Genomic DNA, 27,279 nt, shown 5'->3' on the forward strand with positions numbered 1-27,279 from the left:
CCGCCTGCCCTCAGCACCAGCGCAAAGACAGAAAGGCCAGCATGCTGCAGAGGGCAAAGGGCAAATCCTCAGACCTGATACAGCAGAGGGGGGCGGGGCGGGGGGGATTGCTCCCTTCCTTCCGAGCAGCCCCAGAATGGCTGGGACCTGTTCTGTGCACCACCGAAAGCAGCATGAGCTCCACAGCCTACCTTCCTCTCAAATGACGGCAGCTGTGTGCTCTCTGATTAGCTACAATAAACATTCAATTAGCAGCTCAGGATTTTAGCAGAGTGGTTTTTAGGTATTAGTTCCATATCCAGAAGGCTGTTGCAACATCGTGGCCTTTGGGGACAGGGCAAGGCAGGAAGTGTGTGGGCAGGGCTGACTAAGAAGCCGTTCAGCTGAAGAGTATCCATAAGAGTTCTCCCTGAGCACAGTCCATGGAAAAGCTGTCAGGCAAGAAGAGAGAAAGGACGAGGAGGAAAGACGCAGGATGGAGCATGATTAATGCCAGAGCAAAAACACAATCAAACACTTGTCCTGGGCATGATCACTAACATCTGGGCAGGAAACAGCTAAGGGAAGCCATCACAACACAACGGTTAACCCTACGACAGTCAGAAGACATATCTCCACCATCTTACAAATTTAATGAGGACAGGGCAAAGCGCTTCACACACGATTTTGAATCATGTCAACAGTGAGTCAGCCAGCTACAATTCTGCCTGTGGCTAGGAGTCCTCATTTGCAGTTTGTCACAGAAACACAAACAGGTGGATGATGCCCAACCTTTGGCTCCACAGAGAATCAAGCCATGCTGAGAAGAGAGAAGGCTGCCGGCCGAGGACGCCATGAGAGCATGAGAGCAGCTAGGGGTGACGACGCCCCCAAGACAGGACTGTGTCCAGATGAGCAGTACTGTCAAGTCAAAACCTGAGTCCCCAAGCTGGGGTCACCACAGACATCAGTCTACTCCACGATGATCCTCGAGCACCTCCCAGGCCCAGAGCACATTCCATTCTTCTCAGATTATCCATGCATCCATGCCTGACTCTGAAGATCCCCAGTAAGGCAGAACACACCGACTGCTGCCAGCACCGGTGTCCAGCACATCCCACTGTAAATCCAACGCAGAATTCCAGGGTGGGGTCAGGAAGGAGTTCTAGCACTATCCCATCCATTCTGCCCCTCAGAGCAGAAGAGAAGCAGTCCAAGGAAAGCTCAGGCCCACCCTCGGGGCTCTGAGAGTGCAGGCAGCAGGGCACGACAGAGCTTTCTCCAAGGCTAGCTAGCACTCACAGTTCACTGAGCAGCACGCCATGTGTGACTCTTCACATTCCCCATCAACCAGCAACTAGCCCACTTCAGGGAGGAGGCACAGAAGGACAGGTCCCAGCAACCCTAACTGCAACCCACAACATACACAAGTACTGGGCTCTGAAAACAACACCTGTACCTAAACCACCACAGGACAAGTCTGTAAATCCAACATAGAAAGAAAAGTGCAGCACTAGAGAGGTAGAGGCAGGCAGATCTCTAAGTTGGAGGTCGCCCTGGTCTACAAAGAGAATTCCAGGACAGCCAGGGTTACTACACAGAGAAGCACACTTCCAAAAAAAAAAACCTAAAACCAAAATCAAAACCAAAAAACTAACTAAAAAAATTGGAAGGAAGAAAGAAAAGAAGGAAAATAGCTGTCTCTGGCCATCTCATCCGCTCAGTTCATAGAAAGCAGATCACAAGGCATGTGTGCAGTCCAAGGGTACAGCCCTATCACCAAGGTAGCGATGGCTGCTCTTGGAGGAAGAACAAGCCCAGGAGCCTTGTTTTGGTGAAGAGTCCACTGCTTGGCAGGAGGATCGATAGGAGCATGTGCCATCTGTTGACTACAGACAGCTCCACTGTGACAGACACAGGAAGAAAGCCTCGACAAGGAGCTGGGACCTAACACCTGCCTGAAGTACAGAGCATGGCTGCATACGGTCCCTAGGAGCCCACGGTGGCTGCATACGGTCCCTAGGAGCCCACGGTGGCTGCATACGGTCCCTAGGAGCCCACGGTGGCTGCATACGGTCCCTAGGAGCCCACGGTGGCTGCATACGGTCCCTAGGAGCCCACGGTGGCTGCATACGGTCCCTAGGAGCCCACGGTGGCTGCATACGGTCCCTAGGAGCCCACGGTGGCTGCATACGGTCCCTAGGAGCCCACGGTGGCTGCATACGGTCCCTAGGAGCCCACGGTGGCTGCATACGGTCCCTAGGAGCCCACGGTGGCTGCATGCGGTCCCTAGGAGCCCACGGTGGCTGCATACGGTCCCTAGGAGCCCACGGTGGCTGCATACGGTCCCTAGGAGCCCAAGGTGGCTGCACAGAGCCTGAGGCCAATTCCTGTTGGGTCTATTCCTATAGCAAAGAGCACTCCCCTCGGTGGATGCCTGCACTGACAAGTGGGTCCATTCAGTGGTCACCTCAGCTCCCTGCCAACTGCACCAGGAGCACCAAAGCTCCTAGCCTCTGAAACACAGTTGGCTTTTCCCTCACTCTCCCACAAAACTAATTTTATATACCTATGGTTATAAGGCAAAGTCTTAAATTTAACAAGAACTAAATATTCCATCAGTATCAAACTGATAAGTTATTTAGAAAAGGGCTCTATGAGCCGGTCATGAAAATACAGCCCAATACAGAGCCCGGGAGCCTCTAGAAATGAAATCACAGTGGTTTCTCTAAATTCTTTCCTGAACCAAAAATCACCTTTACCCAAGTATTTGATTTTGAATCACCACAGCCAGAAAAGTCAGGAGGAAATGTGGGAGCTTCGGCACTAGCGAGGACACAGGCAATAGGCCAGGCACCACTGGCATTACGGGTTACAGTCAGTTCTCGGCTCCTTCTGCTATGAAGATTAACACAGCCGTCGACTCCCACCCACGCCGACGTGGAGGCTCCTGGGATCTCAGCAGATATGAATGGAATGACCTCACTGCAGACTGCCCGGCCTCTGCGAGCGGTGTGATGAGGCATACAAAGGAAGGGAAAACTGAACCGAGGGTCTTTCCATCAGGTCCTGGGATTTAATAGCATCCCCATTGTTTTGCTGCAGATGGCACATCAACCTCCCTTTATTACTGCAGAGGCACAAGAGCTCTGCAGAGTGCACTAAAGCGGTGCGTGTTTAGCTCTGCAGCGTTACAAAGGATCCTGATTTACAGCTGGGACCAGGCACCTTGCACCACACATCTGAGCTGGGTAATTACCTCTTGTTCTGTGCGAACTCCTGCCTGCGGCATGAAGTCTGCACTGCTGAGAGGCTCTGCATTGAAGTCGGGCCTCCTTCTCGATCCTCCTCCCATACGAAGTATCTAAGCTGAGGAGCAGATGATGCACTACAAGCTCTTACAGCCCATCCCTGCATTTGACATTCTCCAGCCAGAGGCATCGTGGTGACAAATATTACTTTAGGCTTGTTTCTACAATGGAGGAGTCCCCTCAATGGCATATATCAAGAAACTCTGAGGCACTTCTTTCTACCACACCTAAAACTGAATGCATCAGTTCTGGATTCAAGTATTTATGGCTGAAGGAGAGCATCCTGGATGTAGGGAGAGACAAACAGCCTCTTGCTAAGCTGCAGTTCCACTGGGTGCAACAACCCAACTAGAGCCCACTTGTGTCTTACACTGACATCTCCTGAGCATCCTGGAGTCCTGAAACCATTTCCACCACAAACCCATTCGTTGTTCAGGTCTGTGTCTGAAACTTGCTGCCTTTAACCAGTTCTCCCCAACTCGAAACCCCTGGAAGGCAGCACCCAGTGTCTCAATGCAGCTCTTCCACTGCCGCATCTCACACGTGACTCAGTACTGTCCTCATGTCTGGATCGTTTATTGCATGTAAAAGTGACTGGAACAGATCTGTTCCGGGACAGAGACTTACACTGAAAGTGTGCTGGAAAGATGGCTCAGCAGTTAGGAGCACTGGCCAGGTTCACATGGCAGCCCCCAACCATCTGTACCCTCGAGTCCACCTGAGCTCAGAGGGCACCACATGCACATGGTGCGCAGCACATGCAGGCAAAACACCATACACAAAAGATAATTTAAGAAAAAGAAACAAGCTATATATGGTGGCACATGCCTTTAATCTCAACACTTGGGAGGCAGAGACAAGCGGATTGTAGGTGAAAACTGCTTATTCATTTCGTGAATGCTCAGACCCAAATAATCAGACAGAAACTATATTAATTACAACACTGCCTGGCCAATAGCTTAGGAGTGTTTTTAGCTAGCTCTTACATCTTAAATTAACCCATTTTTTATTAATTTATGTATCACCACAAGGTTGTAGCCTACTGGGAAGGTTCCAGTGTCTGTCTCCTTTAGAAGCTACATGGCCTCTCCTTGATTCCACCTGTTCTCTCCCTATAACGCCAGCAGACTGGCTCTATTCTGTCCTGCCATGGGCCAAAGCAACTTCTTTATTAATTAATGGTAATAAAACATATTCACAGCATACAGAGGGGAATCCCACATCATGTCCCCTTTCTATCTAAATAAAAAGGAAGGTTTTAACTTTAACATAGTAAAATTACATAAAACAAAACAGGTATCAAGCAAGAATTACAGTTACAGTATATCTAATTTACTTTTTTATCATACCTAGGGAAACTATATGTCTTGAACTCCATCAAAGACCCCAGAAGGATATAATATTACCTAAGTAACCCACGTCAGCAGATCTCTGTGAGTTCAAGGCCAGCCTGGGCTACAGAGTGAATTCTAGGACAACCAGAGATACACAGAGAAACCCTGAAGAAAGAAAGAAAGAAAGAAAGAAACCCTGTCTCGAAAAACCAAAAAAAAAAAAAAAAGAAAGAAAGAAAGAAAGGTTGGTTTCCTACTTTAGGAGATTCTGTTCACTGTGTGCTAGTGTAAACTCGCTAACACCCAAACTTCATGCCAAACTATGTGACTAATAAAGCTGGCAAAAAAAAAAAACCACATTCATGGAATAAACATTATTAATACGCTGAAATCTTAATGTGTAACCTGAATGATTACCCCCTTGTAGACAAATTCTCTAAGAGAACAACTAGAGAGCAGAGGCTCCACAGGAACATCAGAAGATCTGAAGCCATCTACTAACACACTATAAACACACAACTGGAGGTTTGAGTGTCGTGGTCTGATACACCCTATCCTAGACAAGCAAGCAATGGTGCAAAGACGACCCAGGAAAGGCCGGATCAGCAGAGTCAAAGGCAGGTCCTCTCCATGCACTGCACAGAAGCTAACAAGGCCACTCCACCCACGCTGCCTTCAGCACTGGCATGATGAACACCTGCAAAGCCTTCAAGGAAACCATTCTTTCACTGGGACACTGGCATCTCAGTTACTTTTAAGGGAATCTCTCAATCCTAACCCAACTGCCAAATACATTGCACTCTCTGCGATTTGTATATAAACCACCAGAAATAACACATTTGAAAGACAAAAAGCAAACACCTGAGATCCTGTCTTGAAAAGGAAAAAGGCTCAAATGTAAAACACGAAGATTCAGAACTCTCTCCAAATGATTAGGAACCTCCCCACCAAATGCTACAGCATAAATTACCCAAGAGCATTGCTACAGACCAGAAGACGTGTATTTGTGGCTAGTCTCTTCCTGAAGAATGTAAAGAATGGACAAGAGACGCCTGGGCAGGGCAGGCAAGGGTTCAGAGGTGCAGTTCTGACAAGCGTTTGCTTCTCTCACGCCTACAGCTAAAGGTGAAAGCCAGCTAGTCAGATCCTCAAGAGGAGCACGGCCAGGGCAACCTGCTCGCCACGACTGCCTCCACACACCAGAATCAACACCTCAAATTCTAATTTCCTCTTAAACTTACTAAACCTTCAAACCAGTTAGTGAGAAAGGTAACAGAAAGAGGTCTTTGGGTTGTTGACAAACAGCTTAGGATCTTATAGGCAACGTGACACAGTTAACTCTGTGTCAGTTTTCTTCAAAAATAAAAACTACAGAGAGATAACAACAAAGACATATTAGTTGGTGGCTGACTCTCACCTTCTGTATTAAGGCTAAACACATAACAGGTGTCACCCTCAGAGTGCTAGGTGCTCTCCCCTACATCTCAGCATCTAAGGCAGGAAAGCTCTACTCAGTTGATGAAGAAAAATTATTGAAAGTTCATTTTTTGTGCAAAATTAAAATCTTAAAGAACACTTAGCCAGGTGGTGGTGGCACACACTTTTATTTAATCCCAGCACTTGGGAGGCAGAAGCAGGCAGATCTCTTGAGTTCAAGGCCAGCCTGATCTACAGGGTGAGTTCCAGGACAGCCAGGGCTACACAAAGAAATCCTGTCTTGAAAAATTAAAAACCCTTTCTCTTTTATAAAAGTTCCCTAGAGGAAAGTTTCACCAAATAAACAGAGCACTGTATAGACCACTCACAGCACCATGCACTTCACAATGAAAAGGCTGCACAGGAGCTGACGGTGACGGTGACAGGAGGCCTTGAGGAACAGCAATTACTGGATGATCTGATGTGCCGCCAAGGTTCTCATTCAGGTTTAAACCAAGGAACCCATGACTGAGGAAGGAAGGGCAAACACAGCGGGCTTACCCTTGGTTGCCAGTTCTCATACTGTTTCTGCAGATTTGCACCGATGGTTTCCAGAGCTTTCTGAGGACCCATAGACAGAGGATCTGTAGAAGCAACAAAAGGAAAATTCAGTAAATGAGCACATCCTCTTTTGGAAAAGCTCTTGCATGGAGCTTCCCCTTCCACAATACAGTCACCTTTGGCAAGACACACGTCCAGGCCTGTTTTATCTGTACTTAACCAGAAGCAGAACTGATAACACCGTGGACGGCTCCACAGCCCAGAAGACTATCCCTGCTTGTTTACTAAATGCTTCAGGGCAACCACTCCTCCACTGCAGGACCTGCCCTCCTGCCCATCCTTCTGCTCTGCTGCTGCTCACTGTCAGAGGCCCAGCTGTGCTTCTAGTGGGATTTCATATTAGAAGTGCAATCCGCCTGTGTGCAGAATTAGAAAGACAGAAGAAAGGAGGGAAAAGGGGGGAGGGAAGGAAAGAGGGAGGATATTAGGAGGGAGGGAGGGAGGGAGGGAGGGAGGGAGGGAGGGAGGATATTGGGAGGAAGGGAGGATATTGGGAGGGAGGGAGGGAGGGAGGGAGGGAGGGAGGGAGGATATTGGGAGGGAGGGAGGGAGGGAGGGAGGGAGGGAGGGAGGGAGGATATTGGGAGGGAGGGAGGGAGGATATTGGGAGGGAGGGAGGGAGGGAGGGAGGGAGGGAGGGGCCAAAAGTGACACACAATCATCTTCATCTAGATTATCACTTGCACAAACATACTCAGAGACCCCTGGTTTTCTGCTTAGTCACTGAGCAGCTTCTACACTAACAACCCTAAGTCTGCAGTTCTCACACCTGTCTGTCTCAGGACCCCTTGCCAGTCTTTAAACATCTGATGGCCCCTAAGAGCATCTGTCTAATTAGAATATAAGAGCCAGGCAGGAGAATCGCAAGTTCAAGGCCAGCCTATGCTACAAAGAGAATGTGCAAATGAGAGAGAAAAGGAGTATTTAATTCATAGAGGGAAAACTATCTTTATTAGTTCATTTAAATATGACAAACCTGAACCAGAGAGACAGCTCAGCAGTTAAATGCACCTGCTCCTGCAGAGGACCTGTGTTCATTCCCAGCACCCTCATCACAGTTTACAACCATCCATAGCTCCAGTTCTAGAAAAGCCAATGCCTTCTGACGTCCTGCAACAGGCATGCATGCAGGACAGGCATACATAGGAGCAAAACACTCCTATGTATAATATATACAATAATCTTTTTAAAAACCAAATATGATAAATTCACTGTCTTAACGTGAATATGATGAAAAATAATGATCTCTCCAAAAATTTAGTGAGAACGGGCTGAAGACATAGCTCTCAGTGGGTAGAATGCTTTGCCTAGCATGCATGAAGCCCTGGGTTCCATCTTCAACACCACAAAAAAACAGGCATGGAGGTGTAGGCCTGAAATCTCAGCACCGAGGAGAAAGGCGGAAAGATCAGAAGTTCAAGGTCATCCTCAGTTCCTCAGCAGTACACAAGGTCAAAAGCATTGAAGTTGGCCACATTTGCCCCGCCAAGCTCCTGAGTGGCCTTGCCATTCCTACACCCAAAGCACCGCGCACTTTCACAATGCTCAAGCCTCGTTCATCTTCCCGGGCACATGAATCCTAGGATAATTATGTGAAAGGAACCCCCTAACCAGAGCGTTTCCAGTGCTCAGGGCACAAAAATTTTCTGCTATCTTTGGAACTTGCTCTGTCAAGGGTGAGAGGGAGACTCAATCCAAGGGCTCACCATTAGCCACGATGTGAGCATGGCTGCCAGCAAGGGCTAGAAGTGGACTTTTCTGGGGAGGAAAGGGGGTCAAGACAGGGTTTCTGTGTATAGTCCTGGCGGGGTGCTGGGATTAAAAGTGTGTGCCAGCACCACCTGGATCTTTGCTTCTTGTTTTATTTTGTTTTAACTGCAAAGATGTGGAAGAAAGAACAGCAGTCACTTCACCCTTTCAGAAGGCTCCAGCAGTACCATCAATCAGAAAGGTCAAAGGCTGAGCAAGCTGTTTCTATGGGAACATAAAGTTCCCACAGTCCAGACAGGACAAAGACAACAAGAAAACAACAACAACTACTCTGCCCAGAGAGAGCTTAGTTCCCCTTGGGGTGAACTGCAGAAACTCATAGACAACTGCACCACTGAAGCAAACGCATGTTTATAGACAAACATCATTAAAAGGCTTTTCATTATAAAAAATAAATCTTGGGCTGGGTGGTGGTGAAACACACCTTTAATCTCAGCTTTCGGGAGGCAGAGGCAGGTGGATCTCTATGAGTTTGAGGTCAGCGTGGTCTACAAAGCAAGTTCCAGAACAGGCTCCAAAGCTAGAGAGAAATCCTGTCTCGAAAAACCATGGATGGATGGATGGATGGATGGATGGATAGATGGTGGATGAATGCTCAATCAATCAATCAATCCAGTCTCGGGCTGGAACAAGCAGTTAAGAGCTTAAGAGCACTGGCTGCTCTTCCAGAATATCTGGGCAGCTCACAATCATCTGTAACCCCAGTTCCAGGGATCCAACATCATCACACAGACATACACAGGCAAAACAACACCAATAAAATAAATTATTAAAGAAATAAATTTTTCATTTAAGATGACTGTGGCCTCATAAACCCCTCTCCTGTACATGACACAAAGTGTCTCAATCTTACGTAGTTTCCTTTGAGTAATCACAGCGCTGGCAATTCAAGAGGCCAGAGCCATGTCATGCCTTGGAGGACGGTGCTCCAAAGACAACTAATATTATATTTTTATTAAATGTTTCTAGGGCTGGGGATATAGCGTAGTAGTGGAGAGCTTGCCCAGTACGTACAAAGCCCTAAAGTCAACCCCAGTACATTATTAATCATGAACACGCGCGGTTACCTGGAATTCCAGTGTAACGTCATCTCTGGCTTCACTGCAAGTGTGAGGCCAGCCTGGCCTACATGAGAGCCTGTCTCAAAAACCAAACAGACAGGCAGTCACGGCACATGCCTTTAACCCCAGCACTTTAGTACATTTCTGTGAGTTTGAGGCCAGCCTGATCTACAGAGCAAGTTCCAGGACAGCCAGGGCTACACAGAGAAACCGTGGACAAGGGGTGGGGTTGGGGGGTGGCAAAGAGAACCAACACTTCCAATTTCACAGATTCTAGGAAAGAGACTCGGGGATCCCCAGGTCCCAACACTAACACCTTCAACATGGCTTTTAGTGCTGTTTCCCACAGAAAATATCCTTTCAAGAGAAGACAAGAAGCCTGCGTCCTATGAGCCATCACTCTCCACTCCCTCAACCATGCTGGCCAGGCCCTGACCTGGGAACTAAGTTCCTAGGCAACACCAGTCTGAAGTCACAGCCAATAATGACAGGCTCATTTCTGACCCCATCCTTCCGAAGGGACCACGCCACCCTGATAGGTAGCTTTCCATCAGACATCAGCAAAGACCTTCTTCCCGAGTGGGGAGATCTTGCCCTTCCTGCTTACAGTCATGTTCACAATCGGTATAAGAAAATGTCAGCAGCGACTGTAGTGCTCCATCAGCCTCCCTGTTCTCCGGGCGCCCAGCCTGCCTCTGCTCCACTCTGCACAGACACACACCCCTTCCCAGGAACTCACTCAGCAACTACTCTGTTTCACTTTTCTTGGCCACCAACTATAAAATCTTGGAAGAAGCATGCAGAATTGCCTTTGTAGAGGATGAATGAATTCCAGGAAAGGCCACGTGGACCTGTGGTGACAACAAAGGGCTGGCATCATCCTGTCATCTTGCCATGCCCATACTGAAAGGCATAATGACGAAAATCTCCCCAAATTTATCAAAGACAAACACGGATTCAAAGAGCTCCGTGAGACACAAACAGCATAAATCCAGGAAAGCCCCACACAGACACACACTAACCACACGGCTAAGACAAAGACAAAGGACACCCAGAAGAGAAACCCAGTCACAGCCTGCCAGGATCAACAAAGCTCTGGGCTCCCCCACAACATTGAAAATCCAGACAAAATAGACCAATGTCTCCAAAATTCCACACGAAAATGAGTTCAATCTAATATTTGAGTTTGGGGGAACAAATGAGGCCTTGTAAACATAGACAAAGTGTGTGCTTCATGTTCCTTCCCTTAGGAAGTGAACCACGAAGAAAATAAGTGAGTCTGGGGGAAGGGCGTGCGAGGTGTACGTGTGTGTACGTGTGTGTGCGTGTGTGTGTGTACGTGTGTGTGTGCGTGTGTGTGCGTGTGTGTGTGCGTGTGTGTGTGCATGCGTGTGTGCGTGCGTGTGCATGTGTGTGTGCGTGTGTGTGCGTGTGTGCGTGCGTGTGTGCGTGCGTGCATGTGTGTGCGTGTGTGTGTGCGTGTGCGTGTGTGGTGCAACTAGGCCTTCTGAGCAACAAGTCTAGGGACCGAGGTGCCAGCTGGGAATGAGAAGGGGCACCTGAAACAGCAGCAGATCCGCAAGGACAGGTCTCAGCAGCGGGTGTGGGGGGGGTCCGGGTCATGCTGACAGCAGGTGGGAAGTTGACTGCAATAAGAAAAACCAAGAAAAGCTCATCCTAAACTCCAGCAGAGTAGCAGGGAGCCCTGCAACTGTGGGAACAGCACAGTCAAGAACAGAACCAACAGGAGCAGCCTTTTCCTAACAGGACCTTTAGTACTATTTGACTCTGTGTGCATACTTCAGGTTAGACTTTTTGTTTTAAATAAGATTAATCAAAAAACTTGGTGACAGGTTCTGTATCTGGAAGGGAACTTAACCCACAAGTATGTCAACATCTTCAGAGGACTTCTCAAGCGTGGGTGTTAGACCTCCCATTCTGGAAACCCCTGAAGGACCCTGGCACTAAGTGAAACCAAGTGAGGGGCTGTTCTTGCTACTGTCCCTTGAAGAGCTATGGGAAATCTGTTTGAGCACCACAAGACATGGCATCAGTCTTCATATCTCTTAGCTCCATGGACAGACAATCCCAGAATCTGAAAACAATCTCAAGGATCCCAACCATAAACCACAAGGCCGACTATATTCCTGCAAATCAGAAACGCTGATATGCGGTGGGGTCTCGACCTCCACTGTCCTAAAACTTGTTAGGTAGCTCACAGCCATCTTGAATGTCTGGCCTCCTGCCTCCACTTCCCCAGTGCTAGGATTACAGACGCACAGGCAGTCCCCGTGGTGCTGCAGGGCAAACCCAAGACTTAGCACACGCTAGACTGGAACTCCACCATCTGCCCTGAATCAGATTACAGTTAGAAGCCACCTATGCAGACTAACATGGAAAAACCTTTCCAGAATCAGGCCACACTGTCTGTGGTGAACAGAGCAAAGTTCATCTGCCCACACTAACTGAGCAGCAACAATGAACGTGGAGGCCTGTGGGTAAGAAAAAAACCATTTCTACTTTGGAAAGATAGGTCTGTCTGGTTAAGATAGGGCTCATCTTATCAGTGCATGTGGTTCTGATAAGCCACAGCGCAGGGAGGGCAGGAAAGTCGAGGGGCACTAGTTCCTAAGGTCTGGTCTACCAGGAGGAGGAAGGACTGAAGCTGGCTGGCCTCCTCTCTTGAACTTCAACCCCATACCTATTCTTCCCAACTAAGGCTGCAGACGCCCCTCAGTCCAGCGGCCCCCACAGTATAGAGCAGAGGCATCAGGGGCCTGCAGCACAGGTAGCCTATAGCCTATCCACTGCCCATTCTTTCCCTACTGACCTCCACAGCTGATTCCCAGGGAGGGACCAACTAAGTGAGTCTGTGCTGTGTAGCAGTTTCTCTGAGACTGAAACATTGCATATCCTTAGACAGAATGTAAAAACTCAAAACAGCTTCTAAGGCTCTGAAACTGACCAGATTCAAGAGGCCCTTCCTCCCCTGAGAGCAAGGTGCTCAAAGTCCCTCTCAGGGCCAGGCCGTTAAGAAAGTTGAGACAGCCAAGCATGACCACGTACGTGCCTTTCATACACACTCAAGAGGCGGAGATGCGGGCAGATCTCTGATTTCCAGGACAGCCAGGGTTACACAGAGAAGCCCTGTCTAAAAAACAAACTAACTAACTAAAAAAGCAAAAACTACACATACAAGAAAGCCGAGACAGCCCAGCTTCCTAGAAGCAAAGACCAGCCAAGCAGCCTGAAACGGAGAGATCAGCAGGGCTGCTTGAAGAGGCTGCTCAATCCAACTGGTCCACCTGGAGGACACTCTTCAACCTGCTGAGCTGCCCAGTGTGCTCCAGGTCCCCAGCATTGTGAGCTGTCACTCGTGCTGGGTGGCTTTGGAGATGCAGCTGTCTTTGAGTCGTTTCTGCTCCTGTAAGTGACCCCGATAAAACTCACTGATTCACCAAGCTGGACTTTGGTGGTATCTAACTTTGGTCTGTCATGGGTGCCTTATCAGGGATGAATAGAGGTGTGTGTGTGTGTGTGTGTGTGTGTGTGTGTGTGTGTGTGTTTGCACACACACATGCATCTCTCCAGGAAAAGCTGTCACACAACAGTGTGTCACCTCTGATCTACTAGAAATCCCTACAGTCAATTAGTTTTATTTCCTCCTAAAATTATGGCAATGAGTAGAAGAGAGAGCCAACAGTGAGGAGAACAGGAAGAATCTGTGACATCGCCCGCAGATGCTAACACCGAGTACCAGGCCAGTGTCAGGTGCAGGCTCACAGCTGCAATCTGCTCTTAGCAAACCCTATCTCCCAAAGCCTGTGTGGCTTCATTTTGGGAAGAAAGTGATAAAGGGGCACTAGTGGGAGGGGTGGAAATGCTAGCTGGCATCACTGTAAAGCTTTTGGATTTAAATGTTTTCCCTTTAGATCCTCGGCATAAGCCCTCTGAATCTCACAGCACTTAACCATGATATGGAAAGGAGTGTGGCTGGGCACCTCCCAGCCCGGGATAGTTGAAGCTCTCTGGTGACGGGGCCCAAGGGCCTGTATGACACCGACAGTGCTGCTGGTCAGGCAACAGCAGATCTCTGTTCTCCTTCCCCTTTACTTACTATCTCCTTCTCTCTCTCTCTCTCTCTCTCTCTCTCACACACACACACACACACACACACACACACCTACCTTGATGCGGAGCCCAGCTAGACTTTCCTTCCAAAGAACTACATTCTCCGACCACCACTGTCATCCCTGACAGCACAGCACTCTGGGAAGGCTCTGCAAGACTCTCCGCAGACTGCTGGGCTCCAGACACCCTCCCTCAGGTGAGTATCAAATAAGAACACATGCTGCCAAGAACTGCGCTAGGGGCTTGGAACGTGGCTGCCCTTGGGCTTCTGGTTCCATGTTCTGGGTCTGGTTTGTGCAGTGAGTTTGGGGAAAGCCGTCTGAACCTGAGTGTGCACTTGGATTAGGTGCAGACTCCTGTATGTAGGACACACTGAGCCTCCTGCATGGAGACAGTGCCACAACAGAAATACAAAAGCAGACGTAACACAAAGCTCACAGCTCAAAGAAGCTTTGTAGTTCTCTGTGCCTTGTAGTTAGCAGACACTTGAGCATTTGCTAATTGACTTATTAGTAGAGTACTGCCTCCTGGATGGAGTGTAAACCAGAGAGTGCCTTTCAAGGATTCCTCCATTAATTAGTTGTGTAACCTTGAAAGACTAATTTTTGATTGAGAAAATACATAATAGCAAAAGGGCTACTTTGAAATTAGGAATGGCTCTTGAAGATTGTATCTTATTAATCATAATGTCATCTCTCCATTTTATAATTAGTGGCAAACACAGTACAGGGCCTGTCTCCTCTCTGAGTTTCAGTGCAAAGCCTGGCCACTAGGCTGTGCAGAGCTGGGCAGGTCCACCCCAGGGACTGGCTAGTGGTAGGACCTCTCAGCCCCGGAGTGGATAGGATTCTAGGGCAGAAACTATCACCCACAGCTGGCCATTTCCTCCCTAAAAGCCTCACAGCCCATGTGCCTACAGAACAAATCACATCCTGCTATGATCAACACCAGATGAAATACTTTACAGCCTACTTGGGGGCTTGGCTGGGATCCATGGCTTAAAATACAGCCTCCAGGTTTGCATCCACTGAAAAGGAGGGAGGGGGGAGACTACAAGTGGCTCTGCTATCCTCTCTCAAAGGGGAGCAGGGACACTACCTCAAGACACCAGCACAACAAGACAAAGAACACAGTGTTCTAAACCATCAGTCTCCAAAAGCAGAGGCTCCAGCTGCCTCTTGAGATATGCCACAGCCCAAAGAGCCACTGGTCACAGCTAACCCCGATTGCCAGCCTCACCTGGAGCTCGAAGCTCGGCCTTCCCAAAGTAGGTCACGGTCCTGCGGTGAACAATGCCCACCTGACCTTCACCATACTCACGGCGATGGGCTGTGATCTGGGGTTCCAGTTTGGTCTGCCCAGTTGGTAGCGGGCTCTGTGCATGTGCTCTGCAATCCACAAAGCCAGGCCAAGAACAGACAGATGCACTGAGATAGATGCATTGTCTCAGTTGATCTGCAGCCTCTGGGCAACGGGGGCAAAGTGCTCCCAAATAATTCTTTGGGGTCAACAGAAGCCCCATGACTCTGACAAACCTCTGCTAGCACCCAACTACTCCCCACTTGCAGGCACACATCCCAGTTCCAGCATCCTGGCTTCCATTCAGCAGTCAGCTTTGCATCCTGCCGTCAGACAAGCACAGGGTGCACACCATTTAGTGGACTGTTTTCAGTATTACTGCTATAGCATTTAATGTCAGCCGTAAACCCAAACGGCCTCTCCCTGCTTTTCTGAAAAGAGACAGGAGTCGTTTCCAGAAGGCAAACAGCATTTTTAAAGCAGAGGAACGGGGACAAGGGCGGGAAGAACAAGAGCCCCAAGAGCTTTTAATTTCTGGGGACCGGCCAGCGAAGCCTTCACTCTTTGGCATTTGCAGCTCATGCCCTACCATCTGCAGACGACAGGTGACAGGAAGGCCTCTGTCTTTTACTTTCTCCTCAGAGACCGGACTGACTCCGTCACGTGCTCAGGTGGTACAAACAAACCAAAACGAAAAACAAGCAAACAAACAACAACAACGACGAGCACAGGTCTAGTATTCAGGCTCCATCCAGAGCCCTTCTCTCTGAGGCCCAGCTCAGGCAGCTCAGCCCCCTTCCTACAAGGCCACAGCCACACTCCCAGCTTCCAGCAGAGCTCTGGGATATGCCTCAACAACTACCCGACACACTGAAGGTCTAATTTGTTAGCAGAATGAGAACATCATGCATTCTACTACCTAACACCTGCCAGACATCAGCCCTGAGTGCACAGCAATCCCAGAGGTCAGCAGGCTCAAAACGGCTAATGGGGTACACTTGCTATGCCCCTCCTTCAGCCACACAGGTGGGCACAAAAGGCACTTGGTACCTTGTTGTGCTAAAAAGCCAGGGGGTACTGCACAGGAAGAGGCCCACTTGATACTATAATGTAAAAATTCCTCTGTTGGAACGTGGACCCAAGCTTGACAGTGTCAAGAGGTAGAGCATGCAGGAAGGGATTAAATCACAAGGGCAGAGTACCTAAGGCCAGAAATGGAGACCTTGTAAAAAAAAAAGGGGGGGGGCTGCAAACAGGGAGCTAGACCTTTTTGCCCTGTCCCACCAAGTGAGGACGGTAACCAAGACATCATCTCAGAGACAGAAACCAGACACCAGGCACACCATCTGCCACCACCTGGATCTGAGTTTTAATTCTACAGAATTGTGAGCCATAAACCTCCATGTTTACTAATTGCCTATTCTCCTGTATTTTGTTATGGAAGTACAAACACACTAAAATAGCGTGTGGATGCTGGGGTTGGAGTTGAGGCATGTCAAGTAAGCTCCCACCAAGGGCCACCAGTCTCTGCCTGGAGCTGAGCCCAGGGTCCCGGTAAATCCCTCCGAGCTGTGAGAGAGATGGTACCATTGGCTCCTCTCTCAACAAGAGACAAGGCTCAAAGCAGCTCAGCAGGCAGAGTAAAGCTGGGATGAATGGAGCTAGGGTCTTGATGAGTACACAATCTGTTGGTTTCTAGCGACAGCACAAAATGCTGAGACCAAACACAAAAGCCAAGTTTGTAGCCTTCTACAAGGCCACATATTTGAAAGTCACTGGATGGCAACTGGCACCGCGCCATTAAGTGACACTTCCCCACAGTCTTACCGGTGACCTGCTTGGATGGTACAAGTGAAGTCTGGTACTGTGACTAGCACCTCCACCGCCTCTCATTACCTCACTGGCCAAGCTGCCCTACAAACTCTATAACCTCTTGACAGACCCATGTTCTTCCGGCTACTGTAACCAACCTGACGATCAGGGCCCTTCCCTGTTCTGACACCCACCTTCCTCTCCACACCCCCAGGGTTCTAATTCTGTTCCCTCCCTCCAGTCGTGTGCACATGGCCTCTCAAGTCCTAAGTCTAGACAGGCCTTTCCAGCTTTCTGGTGGAGGTCAGTCCTACTCGAAGACTTCAGAAGCACCTCCCTATGCAAACTAACCATCCTCTCCCCAGCTGCCTGCCTGGCCATGCCTGAAACCTAAAGCACTGGCTGGCCACACTGGCAAGACAGTTCCCTAAGCACCTTTTCTGGCGAACAGAGCACACAAAGGATGCCCCAGTGCTAACAAGCAAGTATCAGTTCAGGGTCAAACATGGCAAATGATGGCCAGGGATAACTGAAGCCCACGCAGCACACCTAGCATGGCCTGCAGAGCACTGCAGCCGGAGTACAGCAGCTGCATTCTGCAATCCTCCGGCCAGACCTCAGAGTCAAAACAGAGCCAGGGCTGGTAAGGGAGACCCAGTCAGGGCTGTGCTAGCTAGCCAGAGGACGTGCTGCAGAGGACGGGCCTCACCTGACTGCAGTCCCCAAGCTACTCCCCGCAAGGGGTAAGCTGTGATCTCATCTCAGGAGAGACTCCTTCCAGTGGACCTAACCCTGAAGAGTTCCCAAGCAACTCACTGAGCCAGGGAAGTGTTCACTGCCCTGCTTGCAACTTGAGACTCCCCCCACCCAGGGCATCAATGGAATAATGGATTCTGAGCATCAGCTGAAGCAAGTCATTAACATTCTTTGTTCTTATCCCACGTAGTCAAGTCACAACAGCCCAGACCAGCTCCATCTCTCAGTTTAGAAAAAGCGTATGTCCTTCTGAACAGATTAGCCCAGCTGTGATGCAGCACTCAGAGGCAGAGGATCTTGAGGTTGAGGCCAGCCTGGACTACATAACAACACCTGTCCCAGAAATGAAAACCCTGAATGGGGCTGACGGAGGCTGGGAGGGAAACATCTGCAGCCGAGGTGTGAAAAGCTCCTGGAGAGAGTGGTGGTGGTGGCTGCTGCTCAGCCCAGAACTTAACTGTACAGACCAGAATGGATCCACCTGCCTCCGCCCTGTGCTAGGATTAAATGTGTGTCACCACCACCCAGTATGACAAAAATGAACAGTCATACTTTACAGAGGTTCCCAACACCGCCATATACTCACAGGACAACCCAGGGCAAACTCTTCTTTTGTATCATTTTCCTCAGCTTCAAATACCAGCATTGTGAGATATATTTCAGACTAATATTTCAGATATATTAATGTTGTCCTATTTTTACGACATGGTACTATGAAATATCTTTTACAAGATGTCTTTTGAAAGCACCATTGTAGTTATATGAAGACAATGTACAAATGTTGAAGGCTGTCTATAATTTATTTTCATTAGTAGTTGTTTTGAAAAATTAAATATTTGCATTTTGTTACAAAACAAACTAACAAACAAAAGCAGATAGGGGCTAGTGAGATGGCTCCACAGGGAGACAAAGGCACTTGCCACCAAGCCTGACAGCCTGGTTCCATTTCCAGGACCGACAGGGTGAGAGGAGAGAACTGACTCCCACGTTTTACTTTGACCTCCACATCTACACTGTTGCATGCATATACGCATGTGCACACATGTAAATGCAATAAAATGTTTTAGTGTGGGATTCAGATGGAGATTAAATGAGCTAATTAACTGGGAACTGCTGTAAACCATCCTTAGCACACTGGAAGCATGAATATGGCTACTATCATCTATCAAACATGGCATAATGCTTTGCTTAAAAAAGATCAATTTACCTTTTCTATAAATATATTTGCGTACAAATATGAGCTGTTCAATATTTCAAAAGTGTGTATACCTACCATTCTATACCATGTATAGGCACAGCCATACACCAACAAATTTTAAAGGGAAAAATATAGAAGCCTAATATTTTATTAGGTTTCCTTGAAATTTTTCTCTACTATAAAATAAAGGTCAGTGCATCTAAATCAACAGTTTGCATGGTAGGTGCCCATGGGAGGGGCTGACACTTACCAATCCAGCATTCCAGCCGTGCACAAGGCGTGGTCTTCACCACATCTGGAGGATCCACGCCCACGTTCAGGCACAGGACCAAGGCCACACTGACCGTCTTCATCTGGAAGCACAAAAGAAACACTGTTTCAATGCAAACTCTAGCGACGCCCAAAGAGCACGTGCCTCCTGCTGGCACAGCCCCCTCTGCCACCCTTGGACTGCTTCCATGCCCCAGGTTAGCCCACCTATGAGGCCTGGGCAACGGGCAGAAAATGGTGCATGCAGGAGCTTCCTTATAATGAATCTGCAGACACAGAATCAACTGATCAGACGACAACACATCTTGAGAGCTCCATACACTATTCTTACCTGTGCTCCTGCAGTGCCGAGGGCAGAACGACTTAGCTCTTATTAGTATGGCTGAACACTGCACAGGATACGCATACTATCATGTTCATTCAGATTCCGGTGATTTTCTTAGCTAGCCTCACATTATCCACATTACATTCCTTTACTATGTTTTTCTCTACTGTCTGATGTCTGAGTGCTTTATTTGTCTGTTTTTGAGACAAGCTCTCTCTACATAGTTCTGGCTGTCCTGGAACTCACTATGTAGACCATGCTGGCCTCCAAATTCACAGAGATCCGCCTGATTCTGACTCTGAGTGCTGGGATACAAGCACCTTGTATCTTCTGCTTTCTGGCAGACCAACATCATCTGATATGCTTCCTCCCACCCCTGTTCCTTTCCCTCTGCTCCAACTTTAAGAAGCAACCCCACCCAGCCAGCAAATCTTAGCCCATGTCCTTCACCAGCGCACACAGTGTGCCAATCACTGTTCACAGGTGCTACAAACACCTCAGGAGCCTAAGATAAAGATCCTGCAGCAAGCACAGTGTGGCACACACCTCCAATCCCAGTGTGGAAGAGTAAGAATTTGAGCCTGGTCTGCACAGTGAGACCCCATCTTGGAAAAACAAAGCTGGGATAGGCGGGGAGAGGAGGAAGTGCATTCAAACAGAGCACCGGCCCTTCTCGTCCTCACCATCCTTAGAAGCACCAGCACGCTGCATCCGAGCTGAAATGTCTGCAAGTGTGTTCACTCCAAATCATCATCAATGCTCCCTGAGCTCCAGTCACGTCCTGCACGTATGTGTAAGTACACATGGACAACCTGCCTAGATGCAGGCTGCACATCAAAGCTGTGCTTCCCGGATGGCATGGGAGAGAGCCACGCCCCCTGTTACCTGACATCCTCTACCTCCGGGTATTCAAAGCCTTGGTCCTCTCTGCCTCGGACACGCCATCTCCATCCTTGCCTACTCTCTAACTTTGTCCTTGGGTCTCAGGGACGACCTGGGCACCCCTCGCTGCACTGCATCTAAAGGAAGCAGACGGCCCAGACGGAGCGCTGAGTGAGTAAGCACGTGCTTTAGTCTAGCCTTTGATTCTGTCCCACATCCTACTTGTAGTTCATCTGGATAGTATTCCGACAAATGAGACAAGGTGAGGATTCTCCCCCTCAAAGCAACCAGTCATTTGTCCCAGTCCCGCCCAGTCCTCTCCCTGACCTCACACGTCAGGACTACCAGCAGGTAAGTGATCCACTGGCCAGCATTCCACTACACAGGGACCATGCTGGCGCACCTAACCTTCACCTTGTGAGTTAGGCATTTTCTTATTGCTATGACAAACGCCTGACAAAGTTAAAGAAGGGAAGGTTTATTCTTGCTCACAGTTTGAGGGTACAGTCCATCCTGGCAGCAGAAGCAGAAAGCAGCTGGTCATGTGGCATCCAGAGTTGGAAAGCAGAGAGTAATGAACTCTGATGCCTCGCTTCCTTTCTCTCTCTCTATTCAGTCTGGGGAACCAGCCCAGGGAATTGTGCCCCCCACACTCAGGGTGCGTTTTCACTCTTCAGTTAAACATTTTGGGAAACATCTTCATAGACACACCCCAGAGCGCCTTTCCACGGCAATTCTAAATCCACTTAAATTGACATAAAGATGAACCAACACACCTTACATAATAACTGAAGGCCAGGTTTTCTTCAAAAATGTTATTTAAGCTATTTAAACCTGCTTTCCAAACTAATCACTTAGTCACTTGAATTTTTATTTTTATATGTATAGGTGTTTTACCTGCATGTATGTACTGTACTACATGTGTATGTAGTACATGAGCCCCTAGAATTGGAGTTGCAGGTGGTTATTAGCAGCTATGTAGGTTAACCTGAGTTAAACGAGTCCTCTGAAAGAGCAGCAGGTGCTTTTCATTCACTAACCTATCTCTCCAGCCCCTTGGTCACTGTTTAAATCATGCTGGGATTTCAATTAAAACTGCACTAGTATTTCAACCAAACGCGATAAGAAGCAACCTTTTCACATGCTCCCCTCTCAGACAGGCACAGCATCTCCCCACTGGCCAAATTTCCTGTCGACTCTGTCAGCGACACAGAAAGTGAAGGAGACTTTGCAGTCTCCTACCCAGGAAGCCCTGTATCCCATCCAGACCATCTTGTCCTCCTCAGATCCACTGCCCACCACAGCTGCTTCCGGCCATTTTCTCATGTTTGCTAAACATGTAACTACACATGCTCCTTACTGGTTCTCCTGTGAGTGTGCAAACACCTTAGTACACTGCCTGGACCTCATCCTCTCTCACGGATTACACATGTAACTACACATGCTCCTTACTGGTTCTCCTGTGAGTGTACAAACACCCTAGTACACTGCCTGGACCTCATCCTCTCTCACGGATTACACATGTAACTACACATGCTCCTTACTGGTTCTCCTGTGAGTGTACAAACACCCTAGTACACTGCCTGGGCCTCATCCTCTCTCATGGACTGTGCCTCCTGTCTCTCTCTGTATCAAGTCTTGCTGGGTTGTGCAAGACTTGTGAAATAACACTCCCAAAGCAGCACAATGGACAGCAGTAGCTCTCTTCTAGAGGCTGCCGTGTGTTTCAAGAGAACAGTCCTTTGTTCAGCACAGATGCTAAAGGTCTGTGGGAACAGAATGTTCCAGCCTTCCTCTTTCCCGGCACGCCCACCTCCAAGAGCATCTTCCATAGAGCAGTACAGAATCATCTTGCTGTAAACCTGAAAACAGGCTCTCTACCCACTGTCAGGAGGAAAGGTGAAATCAATCAAAGGGTAAAAATACCTGCATTTTCTAGTTAGCTTCCAATATGTAAGTGACCACCATCAATAACCCCACAGAGCTGATCAATTACTTTACTGCAGACTCAGCCTGAGGACAGGCTGTCTAAAAGGAGAAGCTCCCTGAAAACATCTCTGCCATCGTAGGGAGACAGCTCTAAGCCTCCTCCGCTGCTGTAACAATGGAAGTTACAAGGTTTCCGTAAAGCACGGAATCAGATCTTGGACCAGGCTGCCACGTCATGGTTTTGCTCAGTCATCACAGCCCTCCTTCTCCACAGACGCAGCAATCCCTACAGTTTAGGTTCTCTAATATTACAAGACTGATTCCCTGCTCCAGGCGTCCCTTACTCAAAACCATCGAGAGTCAGACAGCAGTACATGGGAAATAAGAGAAATAAACAGCCCACAAGCTCTGACTGCAGTCCACCAGGAACTCTCCATCCTGTACCAGAGGTGCAGATCCTCCATTAAGTCAGCTGACGATGCCTGTGTTATCAGACAGTTCCCAAGCACAGAAGAGCAAACTGCCAATCAGACAAGACAAAGGAAGCCACAGAGTGTCCCTCCTTCCAGACAAGGCTGAGGCTGGTGGGGTAACTCAGTTGGTGAAAGTGCTTGCTGTCAAGTCCAAGACCTATGTTTGATCCCCAGGGCCCACATGGAGAAGGAAGAGAATCACTTCTGTCAAGTGCTAACCTCTAGACTTGTGGCATGGCACACTCACACATTCACAAGGAGGGAGAGAACTGTGAAGGAGCCCGCATGAGTGACAGGACTGCTTCGCTGTTCGGCTGCGCTGTGGTCGGTACACTTTCTGTACCTCCTCTCCTTTACAAACAACCTCTAACAGCATTTACAAATGAGAAAACACAGTCTAGATAACCTCATAACAGGCATTTACAAATGAGAAAACACAGTCCAGATAACCTCATAACAGGCATTTACAAATGAGAAAACACAGTCTAGATAAGGGCTCTGTGTTGTCCTGAGCTTCTGGCAGCCATTGAGAACACATTACCAGAGGACTAAGGGAACTGCCACAGGCCGATTCCCATGGCTGAACTCTACCCACTGGTTTCTTGTTATGCCCTTAAACTAACCTCCTGCTGCCCAGTGAAGTCCAAAGGAAAGCCCCTTATCTATGGCACTCCTGAAGAGTGGCTCCTGTGCGGACGAGCTCAGCTGCAACTGCCCTAGCAGCTTGCTCTCCCAACACCTCACCCTGCAGCCCTGTGCATCCAAAGAGGAAGTGACGAGATTACCCGGCTGGTGCTGGCTTAGTGACTGACAGCCAGAGTCTGGAATTGCTCTGCACGTGCCATCAGCAGTGGCACCTGCTCATTACGTGATGCTAACAGGCATCTCAACTGTAACTTACGCTCACCTGAAAGGGCACAGGGAAGGGAAGAGTAAAAGGGTGGGCCCTCGCAACTCCCAAGGCAGCAAGTCCCATGTTAGACACACCTGGTTCTTTCCCACACCAAGAACAGTGAAGGGAACCAAAGCATCGATGTAGCACCCAATCTGACTATTTATCATAGTTCTCAGTAAATAATTACAAAAAGAGAAACGTTCCTCCAGAGCTGGGCTATGGCTCAGTTAGTAAAATGTTTACTGCGCACTCACGGAGGCCAAAGTTCAGCAGGTTTGAAGCTTGTGCCTGTAACTCCAGCCTGGGGAAGGCAGACAGGAGGATTTCTACACACTGGTCATCTAGTACAGCCATATTGGGGAAGTCCCTATCTCAAAGAAAAAAGATGGAGGGCAATAGAGAAGACACTCAGTGCACGCACACACACACAGTCTTATGATTTGGGTCCCTCAGACAAAAACACTCATAAAAACACAGTGTTCCTTTAGTCCTGGGTCACAGCCCAGCACGACTGTCAACGGTGCACCCTATACTCACTGCAACACTCTAGAGGCAGCTTCCCTCTCCTGCCCAAGAACTAAGCAGCGGCAGGACTTGGCCTGGGCACTAGGATCAGTGTACTTGCTCACGTGATGTATGCTTTCTATAAAAATAACACAGAATCTCAAATACGCTAACACATAAGTTAGAAAAATGGATTTTAGTCTAATGCCTAGCTACTGATTCCAAATCTGAACAGATTACCACTAAATATTATTAATCCAATCAAGTGTATCTCATTCTGCAAATTTTAAACATTTTGGCATAGACTGTATAGACTCTTAAGTTCAACTATACCTAAAATATCTTTTCAGTATTTTATTTGATGTATATGGAAACCTTATTCCAAAAATTCTAGTTTAATGATTATTAGTACAATTACAGAAATGTTTTCCTCTAAGGGCTATCAAATTTAATGTACCAAAAACTGCAGACTATTGCATAAAATAGCCATTTGGATATTAAAATACTTCTTCTGAAAGGAATATAACATAAGATGGCAAAGTTATGTCTCCAGAGCTTAATTTTGAATTTGAAAAGAATGTTACTTTGAAATCCAGGCCAGCTGGCTCAGACCTTCAATCTCAGCACTTGGGATGCTGAGGCAGGAGGAAAGCCATGAGTTCAAGGCGAGCCTGGGCTATGTAGTGAATTCCAGAAGAGCCTAGACTACAGGAGACTGTACCTCAAAAAAACCAAAAAGAGTATCATTTCAAGAAACTGTATAAATCAGGTGTGGTGGTGCACACCTTTAGTCCCTGACTCTGGAGGCAGAGGCAGAAGGATCTCTGTGGGTTCCAAGGCAGCATGGTCTACAGAGCAAGGTCCAGGACTATAGAGAGACACTGTCTCAAAAAAATCGAAAGAAGGAGGGAGGGAGGTTAGGAACTGTGTAAGATTTTCAGTGGTTCCTCCCAATCTGTATTCTTCGTCCAGCTGTCCATTTCAGTCTGTCCAGAACAAGTCAGAGGAAGCACAGTGTACTCGCTCCAGACGCAGCTCTTGTGCCAGGATCCCAAAGGCCTCACGACCTGTCTCTTCTGGGCCATCCTGGAAGTCACCCCTGGGATTAGGTCCCAGTCAAAAGTTAGGGAAACTTTCATTCTAGGTGTGGAAAACGGGGAGCTGTGGTTATTAAACTTGGTTTCCTTTACAGTCTCCTGGCGCTGGCTATGTTCTGAAACTCAGAATTTCTCAAATTTCAGAAATTTGGAACCCTACACCATATCTCATGATAGCGTGTGTTTAAGAGCTCTCCACTGAGTAGATGACTTCACCCGCAGACTAGTCCCCAAAACGTGTGTGCACAAGGGAGCATCACCGCGGTATCTGGAGCATACTGATGTCTGCTACCGTTCAAAGACAGTATTTCAAGGGCTTTGCTGAGGTTTTCCTTCTTAGCTGACTGGCAAAGCCATCCACTGTGTGAAGGCGCGGGTGACCAGCTGCTCCGCCAGCTTGACTGGAACTTCACAGGCTACCACGCCTAACTCTAGATGACTGACCATCGTGCAGTGAAGAAACTCGTGAGTGACGCTCCTGACCTGTGAGGTCTGGGTCTGCACTGAGTGAAGCTCCTGCCTCAGCAGCTGAGGGTGTGAATAGACACCAAAAGCCAGCCTGAGGTCAACACCGATGTCACAAAACACTGTTCACCCACCTGTCTGAGGACAGAACCACCCACTCCCAAGAGTCTTCATTAGGATCTGGAGCGTCGAGAAACCTGAGCTGGGATGAGGCGACACGGATGCATAATTTATAAAGGAAGTCAGAAACTAGAGCGCACAACTAAGAGAAGAAGGAATGGGGAAGGAGAAGCCAGGCTGCCCCCACTCCCATCCAGACAGAGGGGAGAGAGGCAAGCAACAGGCCTGAGTCTCCTCCCACAGCAGGAGCGCAGCAGGGGCTTGGGAGACCCTGGTTTGTTTTCAAATCCTTCTGCTCCTTCAATGGGAATAGGAAACAAAGAGAAGGATACTGGAATTTATAAGCTTGGTTTATTACTCTGAGCCAGAATCCAAACTTAATTTTAAGTGTGCTTTTCTTTAAAGGCCAAATTCTGTTCAAATTACACTGATTTTAAAGTCTATTTCTAGCTAAATAGAAAAGGCAAAAGGGAAATTCGCAGCATCAAAGTTAGCCAGTGGCAAGCTCAGTTGCTGCCTCAAAGGCACACCTGGGCTCTTCCCACGCACAACACCCAAGAGACTACTGACTGAGTTTGCTTCCAACATAAGAAAACCTTACGATATTTGTTTTCTAAAAGTCAAAATAAAGAACTGTATACAAAATAAGTTTTTAAAAAAACTATAGGTCAGTTTATTCTAGAGATTATAATTATTTAAACCTACTAAAGAATGCCCCTCTTAATTCACACTCACATCAATGTAATATTAAAAGCACAAGATCTCACAAGCCGTTTGGAAGGAAAGGACTCCTTTTTCTGCTTTTCACTTGGCCCTTCAGGAAACCTGCTGTCCAGTTTCCAACTATGAGCACGTTACTTCTAAAAAGGGATATAAAAATGATTTACCACTGTAGCCAAAGTCTTCCTTCACAAGTGTGCGTGTAAACACACACAAGTTTTACTGCTGGGAAGACACAGAAAATAGCTTGTTTGTTGACTGAAGGCTTGACTCGTATTTGCTGTGCTGTTAGAGGTGGGGCCTCACCCGAGAATGTCAGCCCTGTGAGAGTTCCCCTCACAGGGCTGGCTCCTTTTCTGTCAGGCTGCTTGCTCATCCACAGCGTTAGGACGACTAATACACTAGAATTAGCAACACTATCCTTAGAGTCAATCATTCACTCAAGATGTGTTCCCCCACACACACACTTCATAATCCAGTATTATGCCATCCACGGTACATTCAGAAAAACAACACGAATCTCAGGTGGCCAAAGGAGGCTGCTTCCAGAGCAGCACCCTGGCTGGGCCAACAAGATTTATGAAGGGACTCCAAGGTACCAGCACCCAGACCGCAAAAGAGTGGTTTCCATAATCAAGGCAGAACAGATGTTTTAGAGGTCAATGAGGAGCGCTCGCGGCAGGACGTTCAGCTAGCCCGCTGCTCTACGGGCACAGCCATACTTTGGGTTTACTGGGTGGATCTGGTAAGTATACAACAGGCTAAAGAGGGAGAGAGGGAGAGAAAGAGTAGAGAGGAACATTGCCAAACCAGATGCTCAAAGTATCCAACAGAAATCAATTAGAGAAGCCTCAGGGGCAGCCATCGGGGAGTTCCCCATAGAGACAGTCCCAGGCAGAGCAGTGTCTTCT

At 48.1% G+C, this 27,279-nt stretch overlaps 1 protein-coding gene across 3 annotated transcripts in view; it reads right to left on the reverse strand.

The window, feature by feature from the left end:
* Nucleotides 1-27,279, reverse strand: part of Rptor (regulatory associated protein of MTOR complex 1) — a 309,261-nt gene that overhangs the window by 226,752 nt on the left and 55,230 nt on the right. For all 3 annotated transcript variants that reach the window (XM_041635818.1, XM_041635817.1, XM_041635819.1), the window contains exons 2-3: nucleotides 18,939-19,041; nucleotides 6,602-6,684 (exon numbers count right to left, since the gene is read on the reverse strand). In XM_041635818.1, the coding sequence (XP_041491752.1) occupies nucleotides 6,602-6,684; nucleotides 18,939-19,041 (186 nt within the window). The remainder of the gene's footprint in view (nucleotides 1-6,601; nucleotides 6,685-18,938; nucleotides 19,042-27,279) is intronic.

This window comes from Microtus oregoni, unplaced genomic scaffold (genome assembly GCF_018167655.1).
Source record: "Microtus oregoni isolate MIOR12 unplaced genomic scaffold, Mior012 000048F_ref0000485, whole genome shotgun sequence".
NCBI lineage: Eukaryota > Metazoa > Chordata > Mammalia > Rodentia > Cricetidae > Microtus > Microtus oregoni.